General features: G+C 40.3%; 1 protein-coding gene across 2 annotated transcripts; it reads right to left on the reverse strand.

Annotated features, from left to right (window-relative positions):
* Positions 1 to 678: 678 nt before the first annotated feature.
* Positions 679 to 25,316, reverse strand: LOC108879689 (serine protease HTRA3). 2 transcript variants are annotated; one of them, XM_051069246.1, is made up of 10 exons: positions 24,498 to 25,316; positions 11,218 to 11,317; positions 10,981 to 11,113; positions 9,860 to 9,949; positions 3,860 to 4,054; positions 3,699 to 3,731; positions 3,297 to 3,411; positions 3,150 to 3,207; positions 2,427 to 2,522; positions 679 to 2,298 (listed from the first exon to the last, which is right to left on the reverse strand). In XM_051069246.1, the coding sequence occupies exons 1-10, from the start codon at positions 24,910 to 24,912 to the stop codon at positions 2,130 to 2,132; spliced, it is 1,404 nt and encodes a 467-aa protein (XP_050925203.1). In that variant the 5' UTR covers positions 24,913 to 25,316; the 3' UTR covers positions 679 to 2,129. The 2 variants fall into 2 exon arrangements, with proteins under 2 accessions (XP_050925203.1, XP_018526578.1); XM_018671062.2 differs by lacking the exon at positions 24,498 to 25,316 and adding an exon at positions 19,384 to 20,178.
* Between the last annotated feature and the right edge of the window lie 559 nt (positions 25,317 to 25,875).

Below are 25,875 nucleotides of genomic sequence, written 5' to 3' on the forward strand. Positions count from 1 at the left end.
ATAGCATTATCTAAACATCACTAAAAGACATCATGAAAGGTGTTGGGCAAGGGATTTTGACCACTGTTGGATAATCTTGGAGCACTCAACAGCACATAAAGTGTGAACACCAGCTGTCAACTTGTTCCATGATACACCAAGTTTTTAAGTATGGGTTGTTACATGTACCAACACGTTGGACCATTAATTCAAGAGATTTGTATTTTTTAATTTCTATGAAACATTTTTTGGTGTGATCAGGCACTTGATGGTGTATTCAGTCTTGAAATGCAGGCTTTGAGGAAGACAACCTCAGAAATGAGGAACAGCTCTTTATGTCTGACCGGTACATTGTCACACACATTCTTTTCTATGGGGTTTAGGAAAAGTAATCAATGTCTTTCAGAGGTGAATATAAACTTTAGGGCTCAGTTGAGATTCCTACAGCACTTAGATTGGCACTTAGTTTTTTTCCAGCAAAAGATCTAATGTAAATCATCACTATTTTTAATATAGATTGGGCTCAACAGTTTTGGAATGAACCTATAGTCATTATCTCAAACCATTATTCATACCTTAAACTAATCAGGTTTTATTGCAGATTTCACAGACTCAAGACTCAAACTTTTTGACAAAATTCTCATAAAACACACTAGAATGGTTCCTCTGATCGTACAATAATGAAAAAGAATGAAAACACAGCACTAGTTGTGGTCAAGAAGGAATGTCCATCATATCAGCAGCAGATGGCATTGATGGTCTGATACTTGATTGAAAGCCAAAATCAACAAAAATAAAACCCTATTTTCATGATAAATGGTGAAAAGTGTAGTCCACTGCACAAGAGACAATGTACAAAGAGTACATAGAAAGAGTGGCTCTTTGGTATTTTGTGGCCTGAGATGCTCATAATAGAGAGGACAGTAAGTGTGTCAACTCAACAACAACACTGCATGTAACTGGCTGTAAAAGTTTTAGTCATATACCCCTAGCTGAAAAGTGAGAAATTATGTAATCACATTTTTCAGTGGACCTTAAAAAATGAGAGGCTGCAGCCTGAACACAGATACACACACTGCCTTATGATAACTTAGGATTTAAAAAGGATAAAGGATTTAATCAACACAAAGGGAAGGCTTTCATAGAGTCTATGAACGTTTTTTTTTAATGACCGATCATCATCTATATCGTCATCTATGTTCAATCATCTATATTTTATGAGGGAACTAAAACGGCAAGTGATAAAAGCAGAGTCGATGGAGGTGACAGAACTGATAAGTTTGCATTAAGTTCTACCCAGTGAGTGCCTGGTGGCTGGGCCCACAGCCATGAATCCTGGTCTGCTCACCTGGAAGGAATGATGTAGGGACATGAGAGTTGAGGGGTGAGCACCCCGACCATGTAATGTCTTTGGTTTGACACCAGCTGGGGACCTCTGTTGAATCTCTCTCGCTCAGAAGGTCAGGTTATCAAATCAGTGCCAGACGATGGCTGGGGGTTTGACATGCTGACCCCAGGTTACAAAGTATAGTTGATGGAGGAGCAATGTGGATTCTGTCCTGGTCATGTCCTGTGGACTCGCTCTTTTCCCGAGTCGATGGATGGATACTGTGAATTGAACAATGTTGACCAAATTAATTATCTGTATATGATAACCACCTTTGATTTTTAGATTGAATTTTGTTCAGTTTTCATTTATCAACTCTACAGTACATTCATCAACTTTGCTTTTATCTTATAAATTTTGTGATAAGCACCATAAAATGCTGCCCAACAACCATTGTTGCTTGATTATTTTTGGGCTGCATGTAAATAGAAATGACAGAATGACAGACAAAACTGTTAGGTAACATCTGAATCCAGTGATTCTGTGAGGTGCTCCGACGTTGACCTGATGTACCTCTGAGGGAGGTACAATTGGAAATCCTTAATGCCAAAACTGTATTGTGCCATGTCATCCTTACTGACCTCCTTTTATTTTGGTAGAGTCAAGTTAACTGGCAGTTGCAGAGTATCAGAAGATGTGTGTGCTTGACATAAATACCACTTCACTTCACTGGTACAGAGTTTCTACCATCCAACATGTCTTTTCACAAAAATAGGGCCTTAGATGTTGGTCTAGCTCTGCAGGAGTGCTGTGCTTGCAGTGTCTACTGCATGATAACGTCAGGTTCAATGTTAAAGAGCAGGTCATCGTTGTCCCTCCTGACTTCCAGTAGCAGGGCTGTCTCCTCCTGCAGTGCCCCCTGCAGGTCAGCTGTTGTCATCAGAGGTCTGCCGTTCAGTTTCACAATAATGTCACCGTCTTTGATACCGCCTCTGGAGACAGAGAGAGACAGAGAGAGGAAAAATTGTTGTTAAAGGTAAAAATTTCATTATATGCTAGAAATCTCTAACACACTGTATACTACTCCTGTTTGAGGGATGAATTAATAAACTAAACCTACTTTTGTGCAGGTGAGTGAGGAACGACCTCATGGACATAAATCCCACTAGTAACATTAGGGAAATCCGGGTTCTGCTGTTTTAGCTCTTCAGTTAACCTGGAATACACATACACACATTTTCTCTCAAAGAATATAACAGATAACACAAAATATTCCACAAAATCAGAATCTAACAAAAATGTTTCTAATAAATTCATACACCTCATCCTTGGAGCAACCCAACATACAATAGATTCTTCTTACAATGTGCAAATAACATTACCAGTTTTAGCAGCATTCAAGTGCCAAATATAAAATTTCATTTGCATCAGTCATTTATTTTAAATACAATGGAACAACAACATTATATATAAAAGACTGAGCAATATTATTCAGGAATTCTAAACAGTACAATGTGAGTAGAAGAGAACCCGGAATAGTGTGGGACACATCAAGGGTCACCTAAAACAACACTATATGCATAAAAAATCTGGACTCCCTAGATCATATTCATTGCCTCACCAGTACATGAAACAAAATGCCCCCACCAATGCAGCTGTTTGTGCTGTTTGAACGCAATGGAAATGTCTGTGTGATTACAACCTTGCTGTGAGGATGTGGACAATATTGAAAATGGATTAGTATTAAATTAACAACATAAGATGTCATTACTCTATTCTTATCTCTGCTCTCTGTTTTCCATATTTTCCATTAATACAATAATTGTCAGCAGTTCAAACTTACGCTGGTGTGATGGTCAACATCCTTATTCCAATGAAACGCTTCTTTATTGACCTCACATCTGAAAGAGACCCCAGTTAGTTACTGTATATTCTGTAGGGTGCTCACAGATGTTTAATCCTGGCTCAGTGACATCATTGGCAGACTCACCTTTATTATGCTTATCAAGGGAATCATTAAGGAACCGAATGATCCTGTCGGATGGGATGGCAAATGAGATTCCTGCTGCAACCTTCAGTGTGTTGATGCCGATCACCTCCCCATCCTCAAATACAGAGGCACAGAAAGGGAGAAGAATGACTATTTACATTTTGAGGTGGTTGAGATGATTTTCCTTTTCAAGGTAAATTGAATACAGAAGTAGAAAAAGGTTCTTGGGTTTCTATTATCAAGAATAAGCCTTCAAAGCCTTATGTTCCTGCAGGTGCAAACACAGTTCTTGTGCAAACACAGTCATTGTGCAATGTGTTTTGTAGGTTTAACAAGACCCAAACAGAAAGAGGTATTTTACAGCAGTCATGAAAGCCTCTATGTAGGAAACCAAAAGCTTACCAAATTGACAAGAGGTCCTCCTGAATTCCCATACTATGAAGAAAAATAAAAACAAAAAACAGAACTGTGATATCCAAAATGCACTTTACAATTTGACATCTTTGTGCTGCTAAATAATAATTTAGACTCAGAACACGTTTTCTGTCTTACTATAGTCTCACATTGATAATAGCATCCGTCTGGATGTAGTCCATGTCAGAGTCCCTGAGGCCCAGTTCCTTGCCATCTCTCTGGGCGGTGCTGACAATGCCAGTGGTGACAGTGTTCTGGAGGGCAAAGGGGCTGCCAATCGCAACCACGAACTCCCCTGGCCTCAGGTCTGCGCTGTGGCCCAGAAACAATATAGGCAGCATTGTCTGAGGGTGGGGAATGAACAGATAAAATGGACCAGGGTAAGATATTCTCTGTAGCAGGGTAGGAACCTTTTACAGGTGAATAAACTCAATCATTCACACGTACAGACTAATTAGAGGGTCCACTTAACCCAGTCCTTCTCAAATAGTGGGGCGTGCCCCCCTGGGGGGGGGCTCGGAGTGATGCCGGGGGGGCGTGTGTGACCCCGGGAACATGCTTTTTTTGGCCACAGGAAGTAGGGTCTTTTGCACCAAACAAGAGCACACAGCACAGAGCAGGAGATATGATGTGCAGTGAACAAACCCTTAAGAGACAGGCGCTTGAGTTTTGTCAGCGAAAATGTGTCGAATATTGCCAACAATCGACCTGGTTTGTGAATGCTATACAGTGTTATGCAGAGGTGTACTTATAACCTCATAGACAAATGATACTATTTACAGTCGCGGCGGAGAATTGGGGGGCGCGAAATGTTTACTTCTTCCTGGGGGGGGCGTAACAGAAAATAATTGAGAAGCACTGACTTAACCTAACCAGAGGTTTGAATCCTGGTCCTTCCAGTGAGCGTGCAGAAGTAACAGAAGTTTAGAACCACTAGGGGTTTTCCTGGAGTTGGCTGTCCAGCAAAACTGAGTAAAGCATACAGCCAAGAAAACGAGTGTCATTCAGACAGTATGACTGGCCTTGAGAGGCCAAGCCAAAGCCCAGACCTAAAACCCATTGAACATCTGTGGAGAGACCTTAAGATAATAGTTCACAGATGCTTCTCATCCACTTGACAGAGCTTGAGAGGACCAGGTGGGAATAATGAGATAAACTGCTTTAATCTACTGCTTTAATACAAATATTGTGGAGACTTATCCAAGAGGAATTTAAGCTGTAAAATTGCTGCCAAAGTACTAAATTAAGGGTCTGAATACTTAAAGGTGAGATAAGTGACTGTTATTGAAATATATTATTTACAGAGACCCAGAGATTCCCACCATGAGCAGCACTTGGTGACAGTGGAGAGAAAAAACTTTTAAGAGGCAGAAACCTCAAGCAGAACTGGACTCAGGGTGAGTGGCCATCTGCCTTGACAGAGACATAGAGAGAGAGAGAGAGAGAGAGAGAGAGAGAGAGAGTAAACTAAACCTCCCAATAATAATTTGGTTGAAAATTTTCCGAAGTGTTATTGAGCCAATTCTTCTATATGGAAGTGAAGTTTGGGGCTCATTGATCAAACAGGAGCAATGGGACTCAAACCCAGTTGAAAAGGTTCATCTTGAGTTCTGTAAAAACATACTGAGAGTCCACAGAAACTGTCCTAACCACGGCTACAGAGCAGAGCTGGGCCAGTTCACCCTCTTAATTGAAATTAAAAAAAAAGAACAATCAAATTTTGGAACCATCCGATAGAATCAGACACAGATTCGTATCATCACAGATCATTCTTAGAATAACGAAGCTGTATGAACCCAGATCACATTACCTGGAATGGAACAAATGAGAAAATGACATTTCTATATAAAGGTGACACTATGAGAAGAACTCCAAATTCACAAGTAAAACAAATAAAGACAATAAACTCAGATATTCCAAACAGTAGAAAACAGAAATCCAATCAATTAATAAATTAGAATGCTATAATTTACTAGACAGAGAATCCAATTAGCCCAATATTTAAGCCAAATAAAACATCCTATAAAAAGACAAACAATAACTAAATATAGACTTAGTGACCATAAACTCACAATTGAAACCGGACGCCAAAAAAGAAAATGGCTTGAAAGATCAAACAGAATCTGTTCACATTGTAAAACAGGTGAAACTGAAACAGAAATTCATTTTCTCACAAGTTGCGCAAAATATAAAGAAATTAGAGAAAATGAATTCATCAGATTTAGACAAAAAATTGCAAACTTTGCTTCCATCCCAAAAGATCAACAGATTCGAATCCTTCTAGGAGAAGAAAGCTCTGTAATAGAAGTGGCAGGAGAGTATGTCACAGCATGTCACAAAAAGAAACACAGTTTGATGTAGGAATTTTATATGTGTGTATGTATATACTGTACATACACATGTATATGTATATATTTTATTTTGTTTTCTCGTTGTTTTTTTTGTTGTTTTTTTTGTTTGTTTGTTTTGTTATTTCTTATCTCATTCTTTATTATTATCTTATTGTATATAGTTATCGTTGTATTTACTGATGTTCTAATGTACATATGTCATTTTATGCTTTGGCAACATGTTTTAGCTAATATGTCATGCCAATAAAGCCAAATACACGTTTTACTGATAGCTGAGCTGGCAGAGGCATGAAGAGACAGTGTACTATAAGTCCCACTGCAAGCTCAGTACCATGTTGAGGACTGGCTAATTTAAAGTCCTCTTTTCTATTGTTCCAAAAAACACTAGCAACACACACCAACAAAACAAGTAAAATGTAAAAAAAACAATATATGTTCAACAGTGAAAAGTTCCTGTGTGCTTAATGTAGATTAGTCCACAGGCACCACTACAATGTCAGAGACCAATGTCTAACTGCTGTGGGAGGGGCTGTGAAGCAACCACACCCTCAGCTGTGGATTTGCTAAGCTGGGGGCAAAACATGACTGCCTGCCCGGAGGAGGAGATCTTCCCTGACTTGCAGGGACCACGGCCGGCAGTGGATCAAGTGGAGGAGAGCAGGGAACCAGTGCCTCCTTGGCCACATGGAAGCTATCAACAGGACCTGTGGCCTGTGACCTGTGGGGCACATGGGGAATCAGAGGCAGCAGTGGAAAAGCATTCAACAAGCCTGATGGCCAATCTTTAAACAGAGCATCCATGCCTGTGAGAGACCCATTGGCCCTCAACAAAAACCAGCTCTTGCAATGAGCCGTTTCCTCTGACACAAGCAGACTGGTTTGGGCTATGCTGAATTTACAGTTAAACCATAACCACCACCTCCTTTGCCTGGGAGAGGGCCCCTCCTGGACAGGAGATATGCTCTCCATATAACTCTCCACCCCTGGAATACACACTGCTCTGAGGGATGCTATGGGTAGCCCACAGCAAGAGCTTCCTAGTTATTTGGAGACAGCGTAGGGATCTGGTTCCCACATTGGATGAGTTGTCCATTCCCACTGTGAAGTTCCACCAGGGCAAGGTGGGTTGCTCTCATTTTGTTTGTTTTGATTGTGATTCAGGTATAGACCCACAACCACTGTGTGCTCAGCTGGTTCAAGATTACTCAGTTGCAAAGAGCAGCTACTACCACCTGTAGAGAGAAAAGCCAAATGGGAGGAGCTTGGACTGATAGACCTGCCCATGAAAAGCAAACTGTAGAAACAGTCTGTAGTCTGAACAGATGGGGGCATGAAAGTATGCATCCTTTAAATCTAGGGAAGTGAACCACCCCGCTCTCTCAGTGGACTCCAGAATTTGTTTAGTGTTCAACATCTTGAAAGGAGCACCTTTAGGAATGTGTTTGACAGCCTTGGGTTTAAGATGGGATGCATGCTGCTTATTTTTTATTAGAATGAGAAAGTATTTTGAGTAAACACCAGGGAGTTGTTCGCTGGAGCTTACTCTTACAATTGCCCCCTTTAGCTAAAATCTGTGTTTGGACTGGTTCCTTGATCTTGGTCATGTGGATCCCAGAAAAAGAAGGGGGACACTGCCAGTTCTTTACTCATTTTCCACAGAAGTCAGAACTTAAGGGTGTGATACACATCTTTTCCTAACCTACCCAAAGATGGCTGGGAAACAGCCATGGCAGCTGCCCCCCCAGCCCTAGGTGATGTTCCCCCGAGGTCTTGAACCTGAATCTGAACATGGGTGTCTCCTTATGAGAGCCTCTGGGCCCATACCTTGTACCTCTTACTCTGCTGAATGTGTGCTGAATGCATGCTTTTGTGCAGCAAAACTTCTCAGCCTTTTCTGTCTTTTCTAATATCCTCAGGTAGAGAGGTCTGTGCCAGCCAAATCTAACCATGTGTCTGCATAGCTGATAACATGGCAGCACCAATGTCCCTCATAAGCGTAGAATAAGAGTATGAGGTGTAAGAGCTGAGTCAGTTAAGGTCATGGTGCCATGGTCTTTAGGGCTGGAAGTCTTTCTAATATTTGCATGGTTACTGCATTGCCTGTGGCAGCAGTGTAAGACAGAAATTCAATTAATATAAAAAAGCGACATGCACCAGGCTGAACCTTTAGGATAAACCTAGAGGTTTAATTCCTCCTATAATAAAAGTCAGTCATAGGAGATTACTGAGGTAATCATTTTTAATGTATACCGCCATATGCTTTTGATAGTTTGGCTTATGTTGGACTGTTTCCAAAGGAACTTTTCTCTACAAGTTGGAAAATGTTATGCTAACCTACAGGTAGACAGAGCAAAAATACAAATTCAAATCCCAGTTGAAGAGAAACTGAACTTTCCTGGAATCTGTGCTTTATTTGTCCTAATCCAACCACTTTCACAGCTGTTCAGCTCCTCTGCTCATTAAAGTATGACACACCCAAAATTATCCATGCCAGAAGCATGTGCATATACATCTTGGTTACTTCAGTTCTGTTTGTGAACTTCCAAAAAAGAGTGCAAGTATGGAGTACTTAGAATAGAGGGTATCAAGACCTTGCACATCCAACAATCAGCAAAAAAAGAAGTTACAGCCCAATGATCATGATAATAATGAAAACAGCTGTAAAACACACAAAGTTACATAAATGAAAGCACAACATAAATTATATCACTATACAGCTTTATATATTAACCTGTATATTACATTACATGTGAGAGTGTCCACAAAGAAAAGGGGATGTGATGAAAAAAAGGGGGTGAGGATGTGAAGGGGAGGGGAGGAAAAGAATAGAGCTGAGTGGAAACACATGCTCAGCAGACAGGCGCAGTGACTGAGAGAGAAGGAATGAACTGAAACTGCTCTGTTTAAGATTTCTGTTTAGGGAGGAGTGTTTCTCTCACTCCTCCCTGTTTTGGTCAGGATCCAGTTCTCCCAGTTCTAATGCAGGAATGTCAAGCTTGGGTGACACTGGGATCCAAGTTCAACTGATATTGGATATTTTGAAAGCTGAAACTGATTTTGCACTGAATGACCCACCCACACACACATGCAGGGTGGTCAAGCATGGGTCAAACCAATAGAAACGTATTTAACAAACAAAATTCTCCATTTTCCAGCTGAATTTGAAGAAAATTACTATAAAAAGATGCAACAGAATATTCCCATTTGATATAGCAGGCATTAAAATAGAAATCTGTAGTTGACAAATATGAAGTAAAACAGGCTTTTTTGTAAAACCACATTTTTGAAGAAAAAATACATGTTAAAAATGATATTTAAGAAAATATAGGGGCTCACTTCAATAAAATAAAGACAAACTTTGCTGTTAAAAAATGATACTAGTTTAAGATGAGTGGTGATTATATCTCTTTTTTAAAAAGATATTTTGAGATTTAAAAAAAATCTTTTTGGTTCTTGGTTCATGCCATAGGGCATTACATGTGTCCTACAGTGTGACAGATAAAAGTTACTGCATTAAAGAGAAAGTGAGAGGGATTACATTAACATACCCCTACAGTTCTTTCTGTCCAAAAAAGAACAAAGTATCACATTTTATATTTAATGACAACAGTCACAAATGTTTTACAAAAACAGTGTAAAATTTTTTATTTACATTCACATGTAGGGAAATAAAACTATGAGAAAATATTCATTTAAACTTTAAAATGACTGATAAAGAATTTCAGTCTTTCCCATGACTATGCATTTTCACACAAGGAGAACAAACTACTTCCTGTTTGTTGAATGCTGTGGACTCACCTGGGGGTTGATTTTGATGGTAGCAATGTCAGATTTTTTGTCTATGTCTTTGATGCTGGCTTCATATACATCACCATTATGCATCTGGACCTTAAAGAAAAAAAGGAAGAGAACATGACAAATGAAAGATATTTCATAGCATTTGAAATGCTTGATTTCTGCAGAGTTAGCATTGTAAAAGTAGTGGCAATGTATTAGCATTGTATCAGCAATGTCCAGCATTATTGAATATTCAGTTATTTTCTGCATGTGCTGTAACATCCATTGAAAGCTATGTATATAATGAAGGCAAATGCCAATATTATAAATTCATGAATTCAACATTGCCAAGTGTTCCCAATTTAGCACTGAATTTTTATTCTTGCTTTGGTAGAAAATCTCATGGAACAATACTGAGGACATATTTGGATTCTGAAATTCAATTCAAATAAAACTGCATTATATTGTAGAGAGAGAAAAATACAACATTGGGTGGAATCAGATTGTAGAAGGAATAGTTCAGCATTTTGGGAATTAAACTCATTGCCTTGTTGAGAGATACAGTAACTATAGAGTTGGAAGGAGGAGGCTTAGAATTAAGACTGGAAATGGGGGAAGAGCTCATCTGGCTCTGACCAAAGTTCAAAAATACACCTACAAATACCTCTAAAGCTCACAGATTAACATGCTGCATCCACTTTGTCTAATCTGTACACAACAGAAATGGAAAAACAATAAGTTTTGTTTAATATGAGGAGTTACATGATCCAAATATTTCTTGACAAATAACAGTGAGGTTGTCAGGGTCTGTACCCTCGTATTTATCAACCGCAACCCATACTATAGCAAAAGAAGGAAAAAAAAAGCTATGTGCATGGATAAACTGATGTCTGATTGTACAGTGATTGTCATTTTTCCATTTCTGTTTTTGTATACATTCAACAAGTAAGATAAAAGATATACATGAGTTAGTAGAGTGTATTTTTGAACAGCCCTGTTTCCATTTTCTCTGTACCTAACTCACTGACATCAGATGCTCAACTATTCCTCTGAGGATTAAGCATATAAATTATGTTGAGAAAGCTTAGACCATTTCAAGTGAAAAGGATGAAGGATCACAGAAATAAAACTGGATTTTGTACCTTGAGGTGCTGTTGGCCGGACACTGGAGAGCTGCTTGAGACTACATGGGCGTTGGTAACAATCAGTCCATTCTCTGACATTACAAACCCAGATCCACTAGACAGTGGGATGTTCCGGCCAAAGAGAGGATGCCTGGGATGTGGGGAAATGCAGCAGTAAATTTAGCTGTACTGGATTATAGAGAGCTGATGGCCCATCATTTTGTGATCAGACACACACACATACACAGTCAGTACCTGAGGAAGAGCTCGATGTGGACCACAGCAGGGGCAATTTTCTCCACTACATCAGCTATGAAGTTGAACTTGTAACGAGGACTGGCAGCATGTGAAGGACCTATACTGACAAGAAGAATTATATGTTTTAATAATCAGTCAAGACTTTGATTTGTTAATAATCAAATGAAACTTCTGACATAAGCCAAGAGGAAAGAGTGTTAAAATAATGTAAGTGGGAAGTTAATTAGAGACTTTCACAGTGTCATGAATTGAAAGGAGAGATCTAAAGACGTCTTTACAGTTTTGTGTTGTAACTTAAAACAACCAAGAATGAAAACAAAATCTTACATTCTTGCACATTGGCATTACACAGCGAGATAAGGACCCCAGGGAGTATTTCGTTCAATATGAGTAGGAGCAACAATTAATATCCCAGTTTTCTCAACACTCAGTTTTAGTCCATCCAGTCTGCTAAAACTGTTACATTTTTTAGTTTTACTTTATTATTATTTTCAATACCCAGTTGGGGTGCTCCACAAGAAAACACAATGTTAGAGACATACCTGTATGAGACAAACAATGTAAGACTAAAACCACTGACACCACCCCACAGCATTTAAGTGTAACAGTACCAGAACGTGCATCTGACCGTCATAGTGACATAAAGCAAAGCAGTCTTAGCATTGTTTGATTTCTAATGGGCTGCTTAAAAAACACTTTTTTATTAAGACAGCTGTTGATAATAGAAAGCAGTACAGATTATCCTAAGGATCTGGGCATATTCTAATGGATCAGTATCAGCTAAAATAACACTGATCATAATCTGATCCTTTCATTACTGTGTGCTCTGCTGTGTTTTATCAGCTGTCACTTATTAATGTTGACTCTGTGAGTAACCTGATGACAGGCCTATATTAAACTTGGCTGCTTAGTTTGTGTGTTCTTTGCACACCACTGTAAGTGCTTGTCAAACATAGATAGTGAGGGAAGAAGCTCCACACTACCAGTGAACAGAGTTTCTTCTGTCAGAAAATCTTCAGTATCTGGATCTTGGAGGTCATAAAAAATAAGGTGTTTGAGTTTGATTGATTAGTCTACAGCTGTGGCTATTCTAATCAAGATTTAAATCATGTAAATATCAATCAGACTCAGGATCAGCAGATACTCAGTATTAAAGGACCAGGGCCAAACAAAACTTGATCTGGACACCCCTTCCTCTGTTTTCAATGTGTGTTGGCAGTATCCACCCAGCAGGACATACAGTATGCAGTTTTTTGTTTCTTTTAATGTTTAAAATATGTAGAGAACTCGCAGAGAAGGTAGAGAAATGTAAAGTGAGTAAATCTGAGACAGGACATTGCAAATCAGTCACCTCTGTTTTACTAGCCAAACATTAATAAACCCACATGATGGCACACACTGGGCAGTTCTAATGGAAAACCATCTTTAATCTACCAAGGTTGTGCTGTCATCTCCTGCACTGTTCAACCAACTGTAATCATCAGTTATATTCTGTCTATACAGCTGCACTATATGCTGCTAAGCCAAGTCAGCCTTTGAGGAACATGTGGTTTGTTATTTTAGACTGAAAAGAGTTTCTCAAATGACAGAGAGAATCCAACCAAAGACTGAAGTCAGTGAGTTTACGTCTTAACATTATTACCTAACAGACTTTCCTTCTCATGGCCTAAATGTAATTTAATCACCCATGAGACTAATAAAAGGAGAAATTTCAGGTCTAGATGATCAGTAAACAGCTGAAGGATGGTATCTATGGAAACTATTGTCACTGATACCTCAGTACTGAACCTGCATCCCATAGAATACTCTATTGGGATGATAATGTTACTCTTTGCAGGATGTGTAAATAGGCAACAACAGTTTGTGGTGTTGTTGAATTACCTACATTATATTGTTTCTATTATTTTGTTGACCTCATTTATATCTGTGAGGGCAGGCTAAATAACAGAAATATCTCTCTGTATAATGCGGCACAGTTCCCAGTAAACCAGCAGCTGAGTGTTTGGTGGTGGCTGTGCATCTGCCAGCTTATTTTGATGATTTTTTGCCCCTTAGTGGACAGCAATTCACTCATGCAGCTTTAATATATATATTTTTAATGGATTTTTGGATGTCAGTATTGTTAGACATAACAAAGGGCAAATCTGCAGATATACAACTCTGCACCTGCTTTCATGAGCCTTTTTAAGTTGCACTTAAAAAACCTTGAATGGACCGAGATGGTGATTTAAAAAAACATTGAAATATGGAAACAGAGCAAATAAATAATGAGGTACATGAAGCATGTGATTTAAATATCACTCAAGCTTCCAGTGAAAAACATCAAATCTGTGCGGAGCAATAACGTAGCTGAAACCTTCCAGACATCAGTATATCAAACAAATACAAATTCTCTCTGCAAGTACATTGACAATTGCTAATCGGTTTGTTAACCTGAACCGTACCAATGATGGCCAGAGCTTTTAAAATAAAACCCAAGAAGAAATAAACTGTAGTTTTTCTTCTTGGGTCCATATTATACCTTACGTTTCTGTTGGTGTCGTGAAAGTAAGTGCACACTCCAACAGTACCAGTCTGATTCTTCATCTATTATCCCAGAAAGACTAGAAGTGTGGAAAGTATCACTGAGAACATGCAGAAAACACAAACTCACACAATATTCATATACACTCTGTCATCACATTTACAAAGCCCTGTGTGTGGTTCTGTTTCATAATCTCTTCATCTTAAAAGTGAATGTGAAATTGTGTGGACCTGTGTAAACCTGATTTCCACTCTCACACACATGCACCTGTAAACTATGATCAACAGTGACATTGCTTTCAAATGTCGAGATGGTGATGAATAATCATGTTGTTTATAGCACTAGAATCAATACACAACATTTAAGAGAACATCTCTGGTGTGCCTTTGACTGGTATTATTTAGTTCCTAAGTGTGTGGACTGTAAAAGAATAACTTAACTGACACAGGGTTCACCTAACATCCTGTATCATCCAGGGCTTACATACCATATCATTAAATATCATCAATACTAAGTCGACATTTTGACCTGGTGGTGGCAAAATCGAAATTATTCAGCCTGTGGGGGAGCATGAATATGCTCAATACATTTTGGGTCAGTCTTCCTCTTAGATTCTGAATCATTTAGCCTGTTGGTAGTGCTAGAGAACAGCTAACAGGGTGAAAAATCTTTGGAGTCATCCTCAGGGAACCATGAATATCTACAGTAAATGTCATGCTAGTCCGACCACTGCTACAGTCATCAGCACAATTCCTGCTCATGAGGTTACACACACACACACACACACACACACACGCACACACACACATTACCAAATGAGAGATATCAGCTGAGGAAACAGGAAGTCCCTGCAGCCCAGAGTTGTGGCAGACTATATTTACATTTTCCTTTGATCACAAGCCCTTTTATTTTGTCTGGGTTTAAAGGGTATGTGGTTGGCACACACACACACATGCACATATCACTGGAGCATGGGTGGGATTCTATGGGTGCGGTGAACTAAAAATATATGGGTGATTAACCTGCAAGTCCCATCTCCCACATCAGATGATTTACCCAACTGATGTGGTAAATCATTCATGCCTTTTTAGATCACTTGAGTTTAAAGAAAATAGCCCTGAAGTACCATTCATTTTTGTATAAGTAAAGTTTCAAAAGTAATAAAGCTTTAAATCTATGGTTCTGTATATGTGCCTACATTTTGAATGCAGAGAAAGATTCTAATGCAGGTTATATTTTGTAGAGAAATTAACACACAAAGAATATTTAATTAAAAACAAAATGATTGTGTGCTCAATAAATGTATTTGTGCATTTGCTACTCTAAATTTGATGTGATGCAGTTCATGAAAGCTTTCACATGTGCTGTTTTAAATACTCTCCATCTGGTTGTGTGTCTCTTATACACAAAGGAAGTCATTTATTTTAGCTTTCTACCAGCAGCAGCAGAATTTTCTCTCTGGAGGTGCACAGCTACCTTCTTAATGGAAAAACCGTCTGACTTACCAGTTTCAATTACATGAACTGATGAAATCCAAAAGGTAATTAAGAGTAAGATTTTTCATAGCTCTGGTAATGTTGCAGAGCCCCTTGATCTCAGCAGCAGAGACATCCCGACTTTAAGCTACACATCAGTATCAGGGCAGATATTGACCAAAATAACACAGATCAATTATCTTTTATTACTGTACTCTGTTGTGTTTTGTCCACGTCTGCTTGTGTTTCGGCTCGTCTCTACAGGGCTCTACTATTCAGTATCCAGTTGTATAAGTCACTGAAAATGAGTGAGTGTGAATGCAAGTATTGTTTGGGCACAGTGATTCATCTTCACCAAGCTCTAATACAAATCATCATTAGCAAAGCAGTGTAGAAAACACTCAGCTACAGCTTTCCATGTAGAGCTGCTGCTGTGTATTACTCTCACCGGTTCAAATATCAAACGCTGAAGGCAGTACATCATAAACTGTCTCTAAATAATGTTGATTCTTTGAGTTACTCAATGACAGGCCTAAATTAAACCTGGCTGTTGTTGGTTTGTGTCTCTGCACACCACTGTCAGTGCTTGTCAAAGTTTGTGAGGGGAGAAGCCCCACTCTGCAACACCACTGTGAAACTCTATTTTTCAAGCCACGAATTCCAACAAACCCTGTGAGCCGCCCTCTTTTTGGCAGTAAGCAGTCTCGTAGTCACATCACTGTCACTACTGGCATTCTCCCACCTCCACTTTCATTCATACCATATCTATAATTAAAGCTTATAAACTTTATCTTTTCGAACCATGGTCGATTGGATCAGGAAGCTCTTAAAAACTAAGATGTTAGACAGTAACTTAGAGATAGGGAAACAGTCTTGCGTCAATTGTCATGTCACTGTTGTTTGACCAGCAAGAAAACAAAAAGTCACTCCTCTTCCACTGCCATATATCACTGCACAGGCTTCCATCCATCCGTAATCTATACCGCTTAACGTTAAGGGTCATAGAACTGACATATGCAGACAAACAACCATTCACACTGCAAACTCCACAAGAAGAAGCCCCCGGATGAACCAGTTGGAACCCAAAGGTTCTTACTGCGGGGCAGCTGTGTAGAGCAGTCGCCCACCAATCAGAAGGTCGGTGGTTTGAATTGAAGTCGAGCTGAAGTATCCTTGGGCAATTGCCTCCGATGTGTGTGTGTCACATCGGTGTGTGAATGTGTTTAGAAAGCACATTATATATATATATAGAACATGTGCTGTATGAATGTGTGTGAATGTGATCTGTAGTGTAAAACGCTTTGAGCGGTCAAAAAGACTAGAAAAGCGCTATATAAGTACAGTCCATTTACTGTGAGGCGACAGTGCTAACCACTGCACCACTGTACCAACCCCACAGGTTTGATTCTTTCCTGGGATAGACTGCAACTTGTTTCTTGTTTCCCAAAGCAGGCAAGAAAATTAGTTATTGCGGGTATGATTGTTACAGATTTAGTCATATATATTTAAAACCACATTTTCAGGGACTTTAAACTTAGGTACTTATTGTCAATATACTGTGAACATTATGTTGAGTTGCAGGCTATGACTGATACATATATGGCAAGTTGCAAATATGATGATACTGAATATGTCAGTAAAGTGTTCACAGACAACATATTTATTTTCAACTAGAAATTCAGATCTTTCAGTATAAAGTGACTACAGCGTTTTTAAACTTCTGTGTGGTTCTGCTTAGACTCTCACAGCATTGGGTTGAGGTTATGGAATGCTCCTGGTCTAATTTAATACAGAAAGTATCTATTTATATATGTGCTTATTCATACATTTAAACATCCATCCTCCACCTCAAATGTAGCTCTTCTTTCATTCAGAACACACGCTGCCTCAGACCATAATCCAGTCTGTGACAGTGCTGACACCACAATGTAACTGAGAAAAGTATATGAATGTAATTTGTTGGGGACAGGGTTACTCTGTATGACAGGAAGGCTATATGATGGCAAACAGAGGGTAAATACTGTTGTCAACTCAATATACAGGTCAGAGATTAAACTAGCATGTTAGCGTGCTTTCTCTTGCAATGTTTTTTCCTTTACTGTATGCAAAATCCTTTTCTACTACTTCAGTTGTTACACATAAAACTTATACTATGCTCTGAGCTGTTTAAACTCTCTGGATGGAGCTTAAACTGTGGGAGGACCCACTGCAGCTGTATTTATTACTTGGACTGACTTGGGATGGAAAATCATAGAAATATGTGCTTCAACCTCTGCCATCTTGGCAACAGCATCACTATCTAAATGAATAGGGAGAGAGCCAAAACTTCACTTTCAATGGTCACCAAGACATAAAAACTTCATCCACAAAATCACCAGTCAAATCTGATAAAAAACTACTTAAAAAGTTTGGCGAATTTGCCCCAAAATAAGCTTTCAAATGCATTTTTCCCACAGGTTATACTTGTACTACGCATGCACAACAGCTTCATTCCATAGCTCTGTGACATGATATCGTTGTTACAGTTATATGATCTCTGGCTTGTGCTTTGGACACAGCTGAAGACAGTGCTGAAAGCTACAAAGACTGGACAAACCAAGACTGTTTCCACCAACTTGCACAAACTCTTTAGACAATGACAGTCAACACAAGAGAACACACTGAATGACCAGTCTGTTACCACTGAAGTAACGCAAACTCAGCCAACTTTAACATGTTCTTGTACCAAAGTAAATATGGACAACAACCAGAGAATTTCACTGTTTCAGTGTGGTAACATTTGCTCGGAGAGGGCCAAAAAAGGGAGAAAAATACAGTTTGGTGAGATCCTGGATGAAGAGGCATGTAGCACTAAACAGTCTACAGAGAGAACTAAAGCAATCTCCATTTTTCTTTGATTTTCTATTTTATTTTTTTTACAGGTGGCACATAAGTGACATCATATCAAACATGGTTTAAAAAAATCCTTATGAAAACGACTGGCAGAGACTGGATACGCACTCTATACATATCACACACTACATGATTTTATCTGCTGGCTGTCAACACCTGCCAACAGACCAGCTTACTCTCATCTATCATCACACCCAAGTCATATTCAGAACTGGCTCAAAAGATGTTCATCCCCATCTTTAGGAGATCACCAAAGTCCATCCATTATCTTTACCGCTTATCTGTTAGATTACCAACGTCCATAAATCATCTAGGAATAGGGGTAATTGTACTTGTATGTCTGTGATTTTAACAGTTGACCATCACTTGAACCACACCATCAGCATGGCTAAAAAGCCAATAACTCTAGTATAAGTTTACTTATACTTTTTACACATGCCTTTAACTACCTCACTGATTATCACCATCTTCTGTATACAAACTGTACATTTATGTTTATTACAGTTTGCAATGTTTATTGCACTTTATTTTCATCCTTCTTCTTTTTATATTATATTTGTATCTATTCTATTCTTCACTCTTGTTTGTTCTCACTGCTGCTGTAAACGAGATGAATAAAGTCTGTCTTAGCTTATCTTATCTCATCTTACATAAACCAGAAGTAAAACACCATTCAGAGACAGACCTTCATCTCTAAATCATCCAGTACCAGTGTGGATCAAGACTGTGGTGAACTCACAGTTTATGGTGCATGCCCCTCTCTCCCTTTAAAGGAAAGAAATCCAACTGTTTGTGTGACAACAGGGTGCTGAAACAGAATCTCCTCACAATGTTCTAAGGGCCGTCATTTCATAAAGCAGCTCCACTCATTCACTTCATTCTCTGACAGAAACGAGAATGTTTACACTGCGAGGCCTTCAGAATCCCAAGCTACAACACATGAAGTCTGTGTTATGGTGGAGGGACTTTCTGAAGCAGTCTGCAGGACAGCCCTTTTACTGGAGGTGTGGTTAATTTCCAGTCTGCTCTGTTCCATTTTTTTTACTTTACGTAAAAAGCAGTTGGTTTGAGAGGACTACAGTATTCAGTCAGTTCAGATACCTGCTATAAGCTGCTAATTTGACTTTCCAGTATTAGACTATTGTAAAAGAACACTGAGGGGTTGGTGGGTGGTTTTTTAGGAAAGAGCTCTGTTTAGTGTCTTAAATACACTTCAGGGTCTGGTATAGACCGTGTGGTTACCAAATGAAGTCACCAATGCGTAAACCGTACCTATACTGGTCTCACACGGTCCTTTCTGGGTCTGGGTGATGCCAGGCAGTCCCTGTTGCAGAGCCTTCCTACTGGTCGCCTTCAGGTGGCACACATTACTGTAGGTCTTTCCATCGCTGCCACAAACTTCGTGGCTGAACTTGCACTGACAGAGCCCCTTAGAGAGCCGCTTGCCCGCCGGGTGATGGCACTCCAGTCCGTCCCCACACGGCAGGTCGTCCTTGCGGCCGCACGGCTCTCCTTCCCCCTGGGCGCACACCAGGCAGCAGTTGCAGCGGTCCGGCACGTAACCGCTGGGGCAGCTGGGACTCGGACAGGTACTCACATCGCACCGTGTTGGACATGTGGCTTTGGGCTCAGCGCTGGCAGACTCCTTGAGATAGAACAACACAGCTGTGTACAGGAAGATCTGCATTTTGTTTTTAAAGGAAGAATTTTGACGCGGATAGAGATATTTTACGCGGAGATCATGTCCACTGGTTCCGCGCTGCTCATCTCTCTCTGGAGAATTCCCATGGATGGGTGGATGCTCCTTAATGCTGCAAAATACACCAGTATTAATGATCCTAATTTTGGAACTTGAACGGTGAAACTTCTAACTCTCTTGTTCCCGAGCGTAATTGCGCGTCCAGACGCGACCACTATCCAGTTCGCAGTTCAGAGGATCAGCTGGAGTGAATGACGTTTTCCGTCTTCCCCTCGCTCAGGCTGACTGATGATCCACTCTGCTGGCAGGGCTTCGCCTCGAGCTGTGAAGCCGGCCGGACAGAGGGAGGAGACGTGGGGAGCAGTGCCCTTGTGGAGGCGTGGCGATGGAGATGAGACTCAGATGTTGCCATCTTCATTGTTGTGTATGTATGAACTCAGAATTAGACTTAAAAATCAGATTCTACCTCATCCCACAGCCACTCCCCTAATGCACCCACCCCTTTAGATATTTAGATTTTGGTTCATAAGTCATTTCTTTTCTGTACAATGTATCTACCAACATGGTGTTTATAAGCTGTCTCCACAGTCCCAGGACACATGGTGTTGAAATACTGAATCCTCTCACAGTACAGTAGGGACAGGAATTAAAACTCAAAGGTGTTCATAGGGGCGGCTGGAGGAGGAGGAGGAGATAGAGCAGTTGCCCACCAATCAGAAGGTCGGTGGTTCGATTCCCGGCTCCTGCAGTCCGCATGCCGAAGTATCCTTGGGCAAGATACTGACCCCAATGTGTGTATAGAAAAGCACTTTGTATAGAACATGTGCTGTATGAATGTGTGTGAATGGGTGAATGTGATCTGTAGTGTAAAGCGCTTTGAGCGGTTGAAAAGACTAGAAAAGCGCTATATAAGTACAGTCCATTTACCATATCATTGTAAATGAGAAGTGTCAAGTTTAGTACTGAATGCTTGATCCAATCCATACACGTGGTTACTGATTCTTTGGTCCAGTATTCCCTCATTTAAATTTGAAAACTATTTTCTTCGCATTCAGGCAAAGCATTCTCTTTTCAGGTACAGAGTACATGTTCATATTCCTCAAAGTAAAGTACTGTTTAAGCAGAAATGTCAACACACAGAACCACTCCTGTATGAGCTTATATTTTGTTGGTTTGCTGGTGGTCATCTTATAGATTGCCCACTGTGTGTATGTTTTTTATTTGTAGAATATACATTTCTCCCACATTAGAAAATTCCCAGAAATAACTGAGAACATGACCTCAGTGTCTGTACAGTCATGTAGTTTTTCCTTGGATGTTGACTGATTCCTTTAAAGACATGCAGCAACTGTGTTACACTAAAAATGGTGTGAGTCAACCCACACAGAGGCCAGTTTAGGAGAGATGCTCCATGCTCTATAGCACAGCAGAGACTTGAGTTAGATGTGAGAGGAAAGGTTGGAGGTGGTTGAGGGATCAGAATTGCCATCAGTGTATTAGTGTCTCCTGCTGGTTGTTGGTACCTGCATGAACAGTGGTGGGATTCTGGGACCATGTGAATCTCTGCCAAGCCAAAGCAATAACTGCCTCATCAAACACTTTACACTGCCTCACATCACCTCACATCTTTAGGTAAACAAAGGCCACAGCTGCCTGCCAGCTGACTACAGATATACACATGTTCTGCACCTGAAGGAGAGGAAATACCTAGTCTGTGTTCTCAGTCCAAAAAATATCCCCGGCAGACAACAAAACAAACGTGTTGTACCACTGTTAAACTGATTACACAGCCTCATCCAACAAGTCGTCCAACCTAAACAACCAAATCAGTTGTTAGTCCCTACCCTCTGATATGATCCATAAAATGCTGGTTTGGGTTAAAATAAGTACTTTTTCATGGTTAGAGTTGACTTGGTAGCAGTATCTTGTGTTTAATTCATGTTTTGTAGACCCATCCACTCTGACCTCCACTGTATGCACACTTTGTGCACACTTTGTGTCTCACCTGACTTCCATCTTTGCTCCCGCCAAAGGCCAGGCTTCTTATCAAACATGTGAAGTTGGGTGCAGATTGGACCATGCATCTGTAGCTTCCTGTTTCATGGTGAAACATCAAAATTTGCCATGCTGCCGCATATGCCCATCAAAAAAAAAGCCTTCAAAATGTAACATCATCATTAATGGGTTTTTTTTTGGGATGTTACATACGTCTACAGAATTTCATACATGTAAGTGAAATGAAGTGAATCTTTGATTTTTTATTAAGTTTTGGTGAGATTTACATTTTACAATATGTTGTATCTTATAACCTTATTTTTTAATGTAAATTTCAGTAAATAGTTCAATATTTCCCTCTCTAATGTAGTGCAGTTGAAGTATAAAGCAGCATTAAATAGAAATACTCAAGTAAAGGAGAAGTACTTCAAAGTACAATACTTGAGTAAATGCACTTTTTACCACTTTAGTAGTCATGTTCAGTTGGTCCAATCCTGTCACCTGACACAAATGCAGAACCAGGCATTACATCCTGTTTCAACGTTTTTCAAATCTTCCCTCATCACAGAATGTACAGGGCGACTACAGAAGGGCTAGCAGCAGGGAAAGATGGTGGTTACAGTTAACAGAAAAAGCAAACTCTGATTATAGGTCTGGGATTATAGGTCAGGGAGTGGACTCAGGCCCCCTGGATAAAATCAGGCGTGCTAAATCCATTCATCACCCTGACCTCACTGCAGCTGTATTTATTACTTGGACTGACTTGGGATGGAAAATCATAGAAATATGTGCTTCAACCTCTGCCATCTTGGCAACAGCATCACTATCTAAATGAATAGGGAGAGAGCCAAAACTTCACTTTCAATGGTCACCAAGACATAAAAACTTCATCCACAAAATCACCAGTCAAATCTGATAAAAAACTACTTAAAAAGTTTGGCGAATTTGCCCCAAAATAAGCTTTCAAATGCATTTTTCCCACAGGTTATACTTGTACTACGCATGCACAACAGCTTCATTCCATAGCTCTGTGACATGATATCGTTGTTACAGTTATATGATCTCTGGCTTGTGCTTTGGACACAGCTGAAGACAGTGCTGAAAGCTACAAAGACTGGACAAACCAAGACTGTTTCCACCAACTTGCACAAACTCTTTAGACAATGACAGTCAACACAAGAGAACACACTGAATGACCAGTCTGTTACCACTGAAGTAACGCAAACTCAGCCAACTTTAACATGTTCTTGTACCAAAGTAAATATGGACAACAACCAGAGAATTTCACTGTTTCAGTGTGGTAACATTTGCTCGGAGAGGGCCAAAAAAGGGAGAAAAATACAGTTTGGTGAGATCCTGGATGAAGAGGCATGTAGCACTAAACAGTCTACAGAGAGAACTAAAGCAATCTCCATTTTTCTTTGATTTTCTATTTTATTTTTTTTACAGGTGGCACATAAGTGACATCATATCAAACATGGTTTAAAAAAATCCTTATGAAAACGACTGGCAGAGACTGGATACGCACTCTATACATATCACACACTACATGATTTTATCTGCTGGCTGTCAACACCTGCCAACAGACCAGCTTACTCTCATCTATCATCACACCCAAGTCATATTCAGAACTGGCTCAAAAGATGTTCATCCCCATCTTTAGGAGATCACCAAAGTCCATCCATTATCTTTACCGCTTATCTGTTAGATTACCAACGTCCATAAATCATCTAGGAATAGGGGTAATTGTACTTGTATGTCTGTGATTTTAACAGTTGACCATCACTTGAACCACACCATCAGCATGGCTAAAAAGCCAATAACTCTAGTATAAGTTTACTTATACTTTTTACACATGCCTTTAACTACCTCACTGATTATCACCATCTTCTGTATACAAACTGTACATTTATGTTTATTACAGTTTGCAATGTTTATTGCACTTTATTTTCATCCTTCTTCTTTTTATATTATATTTGTATCTATTCTATTCTTCACTCTTGTTTGTTCTCACTGCTGCTGTAAACGAGATGAATAAAGTCTGTCTTAGCTTATCTTATCTCATCTTACATAAACCAGAAGTAAAACACCATTCAGAGACAGACCTTCATCTCTAAATCATCCAGTACCAGTGTGGATCAAGACTGTGGTGAACTCACAGTTTATGGTGCATGCCCCTCTCTCCCTTTAAAGGAAAGAAATCCAACTGTTTGTGTGACCACAGGGTGCTGAAACAGAATCTCCTCACAATGTTCTAAGGGCCGTCATTTCATAAAGCAGCTCCACTCATTCACTTCATTCTCTGACAGAAACGAGAATGTTTACACTGCGAGGCCTTCAGAATCCCAAGCTACAACACATGAAGTCTGTGTTATGGTGGAGGGACTTTCTGAAGCAGTCTGCAGGACAGCCCTTTTACTGGAGGTGTGGTTAATTTCCAGTCTGCTCTGTTCCATTTTTTTTACTTTACGTAAAAAGCAGTTGGTTTGAGAGGACTACAGTATTCAGTCAGTTCAGATACCTGCTATAAGCTGCTAATTTGACTTTCCAGTATTAGACTATTGTAAAAGAACACTGAGGGGTTGGTGGGTGGTTTTTTAGGAAAGAGCTCTGTTTAGTGTCTTAAATACACTTCAGGGTCTGGTATAGACCGTGTGGTTACCAAATGAAGTCACCAATGCGTAAACCGTACCTATACTGGTCTCACACGGTCCTTTCTGGGTCTGGGTGATGCCAGGCAGTCCCTGTTGCAGAGCCTTCCTACTGGTCGCCTTCAGGTGGCACACATTACTGTAGGTCTTTCCATCGCTGCCACAAACTTCGTGGCTGAACTTGCACTGACAGAGCCCCTTAGAGAGCCGCTTGCCCGCCGGGTGATGGCACTCCAGTCCGTCCCCACACGGCAGGTCGTCCTTGCGGCCGCACGGCTCTCCTTCCCCCTGGGCGCACACCAGGCAGCAGTTGCAGCGGTCCGGCACGTAACCGCTGGGGCAGCTGGGACTCGGACAGGTACTCACATCGCACCGTGTTGGACATGTGGCTTTGGGCTCAGCGCTGGCAGACTCCTTGAGATAGAACAACACAGCTGTGTACAGGAAGATCTGCATTTTGTTTTTAAAGGAAGAATTTTGACGCGGATAGAGATATTTTACGCGGAGATCATGTCCACTGGTTCCGCGCTGCTCATCTCTCTCTGGAGAATTCCCATGGATGGGTGGATGCTCCTTAATGCTGCAAAATACACCAGTATTAATGATCCTAATTTTGGAACTTGAACGGTGAAACTTCTAACTCTCTTGTTCCCGAGCGTAATTGCGCGTCCAGACGCGACCACTATCCAGTTCGCAGTTCAGAGGATCAGCTGGAGTGAATGACGTTTTCCGTCTTCCCCTCGCTCAGGCTGACTGATGATCCACTCTGCTGGCAGGGCTTCGCCTCGAGCTGTGAAGCCGGCCGGACAGAGGGAGGAGACGTGGGGAGCAGTGCCCTTGTGGAGGCGTGGCGATGGAGATGAGACTCAGATGTTGCCATCTTCATTGTTGTGTATGTATGAACTCAGAATTAGACTTAAAAATCAGATTCTACCTCATCCCACAGCCACTCCCCTAATGCACCCACCCCTTTAGATATTTAGATTTTGGTTCATAAGTCATTTCTTTTCTGTACAATGTATCTACCAACATGGTGTTTATAAGCTGTCTCCACAGTCCCAGGACACATGGTGTTGAAATACTGAATCCTCTCACAGTACAGTAGGGACAGGAATTAAAACTCAAAGGTGTTCATAGGGGCGGCTGGAGGAGGAGGAGGAGATAGAGCAGTTGCCCACCAATCAGAAGGTCGGTGGTTCGATTCCCGGCTCCTGCAGTCCGCATGCCGAAGTATCCTTGGGCAAGATACTGACCCCAATGTGTGTATAGAAAAGCACTTTGTATAGAACATGTGCTGTATGAATGTGTGTGAATGGGTGAATGTGATCTGTAGTGTAAAGCGCTTTGAGCGGTTGAAAAGACTAGAAAAGCGCTATATAAGTACAGTCCATTTACCATATCATTGTAAATGAGAAGTGT

The sequence above is a fragment of the Lates calcarifer genome, unplaced genomic scaffold (genome assembly GCF_001640805.2).
Source record: "Lates calcarifer isolate ASB-BC8 unplaced genomic scaffold, TLL_Latcal_v3 _unitig_712_quiver_1043, whole genome shotgun sequence".
In the NCBI taxonomy this organism is placed as follows: domain Eukaryota; kingdom Metazoa; phylum Chordata; class Actinopteri; family Centropomidae; genus Lates; species Lates calcarifer.

Bases quoted from the DNA above. Each gene is read 5' to 3' on its own strand.
- LOC108879689 (XM_051069246.1), bottom strand. From the start codon at position 24,912: ATGCAGATCTTCCTGTACACAGCTGTGTTGTTCTATCTCAAGGAGTCT. The intron at 11,114-11,217 runs GTACTGACTGTG...CCCACATCCCAG, and splicing joins CACATCGAGCTCTTCCTCAG to GCATCCTCTCTTTGGCCGGA. The intron at 2,299-2,426 runs GTAGGTTTAGTT...CTCTGTCTCCAG, and splicing joins CCTCACTCACCTGCACAAAA to AGGCGGTATCAAAGACGGTG.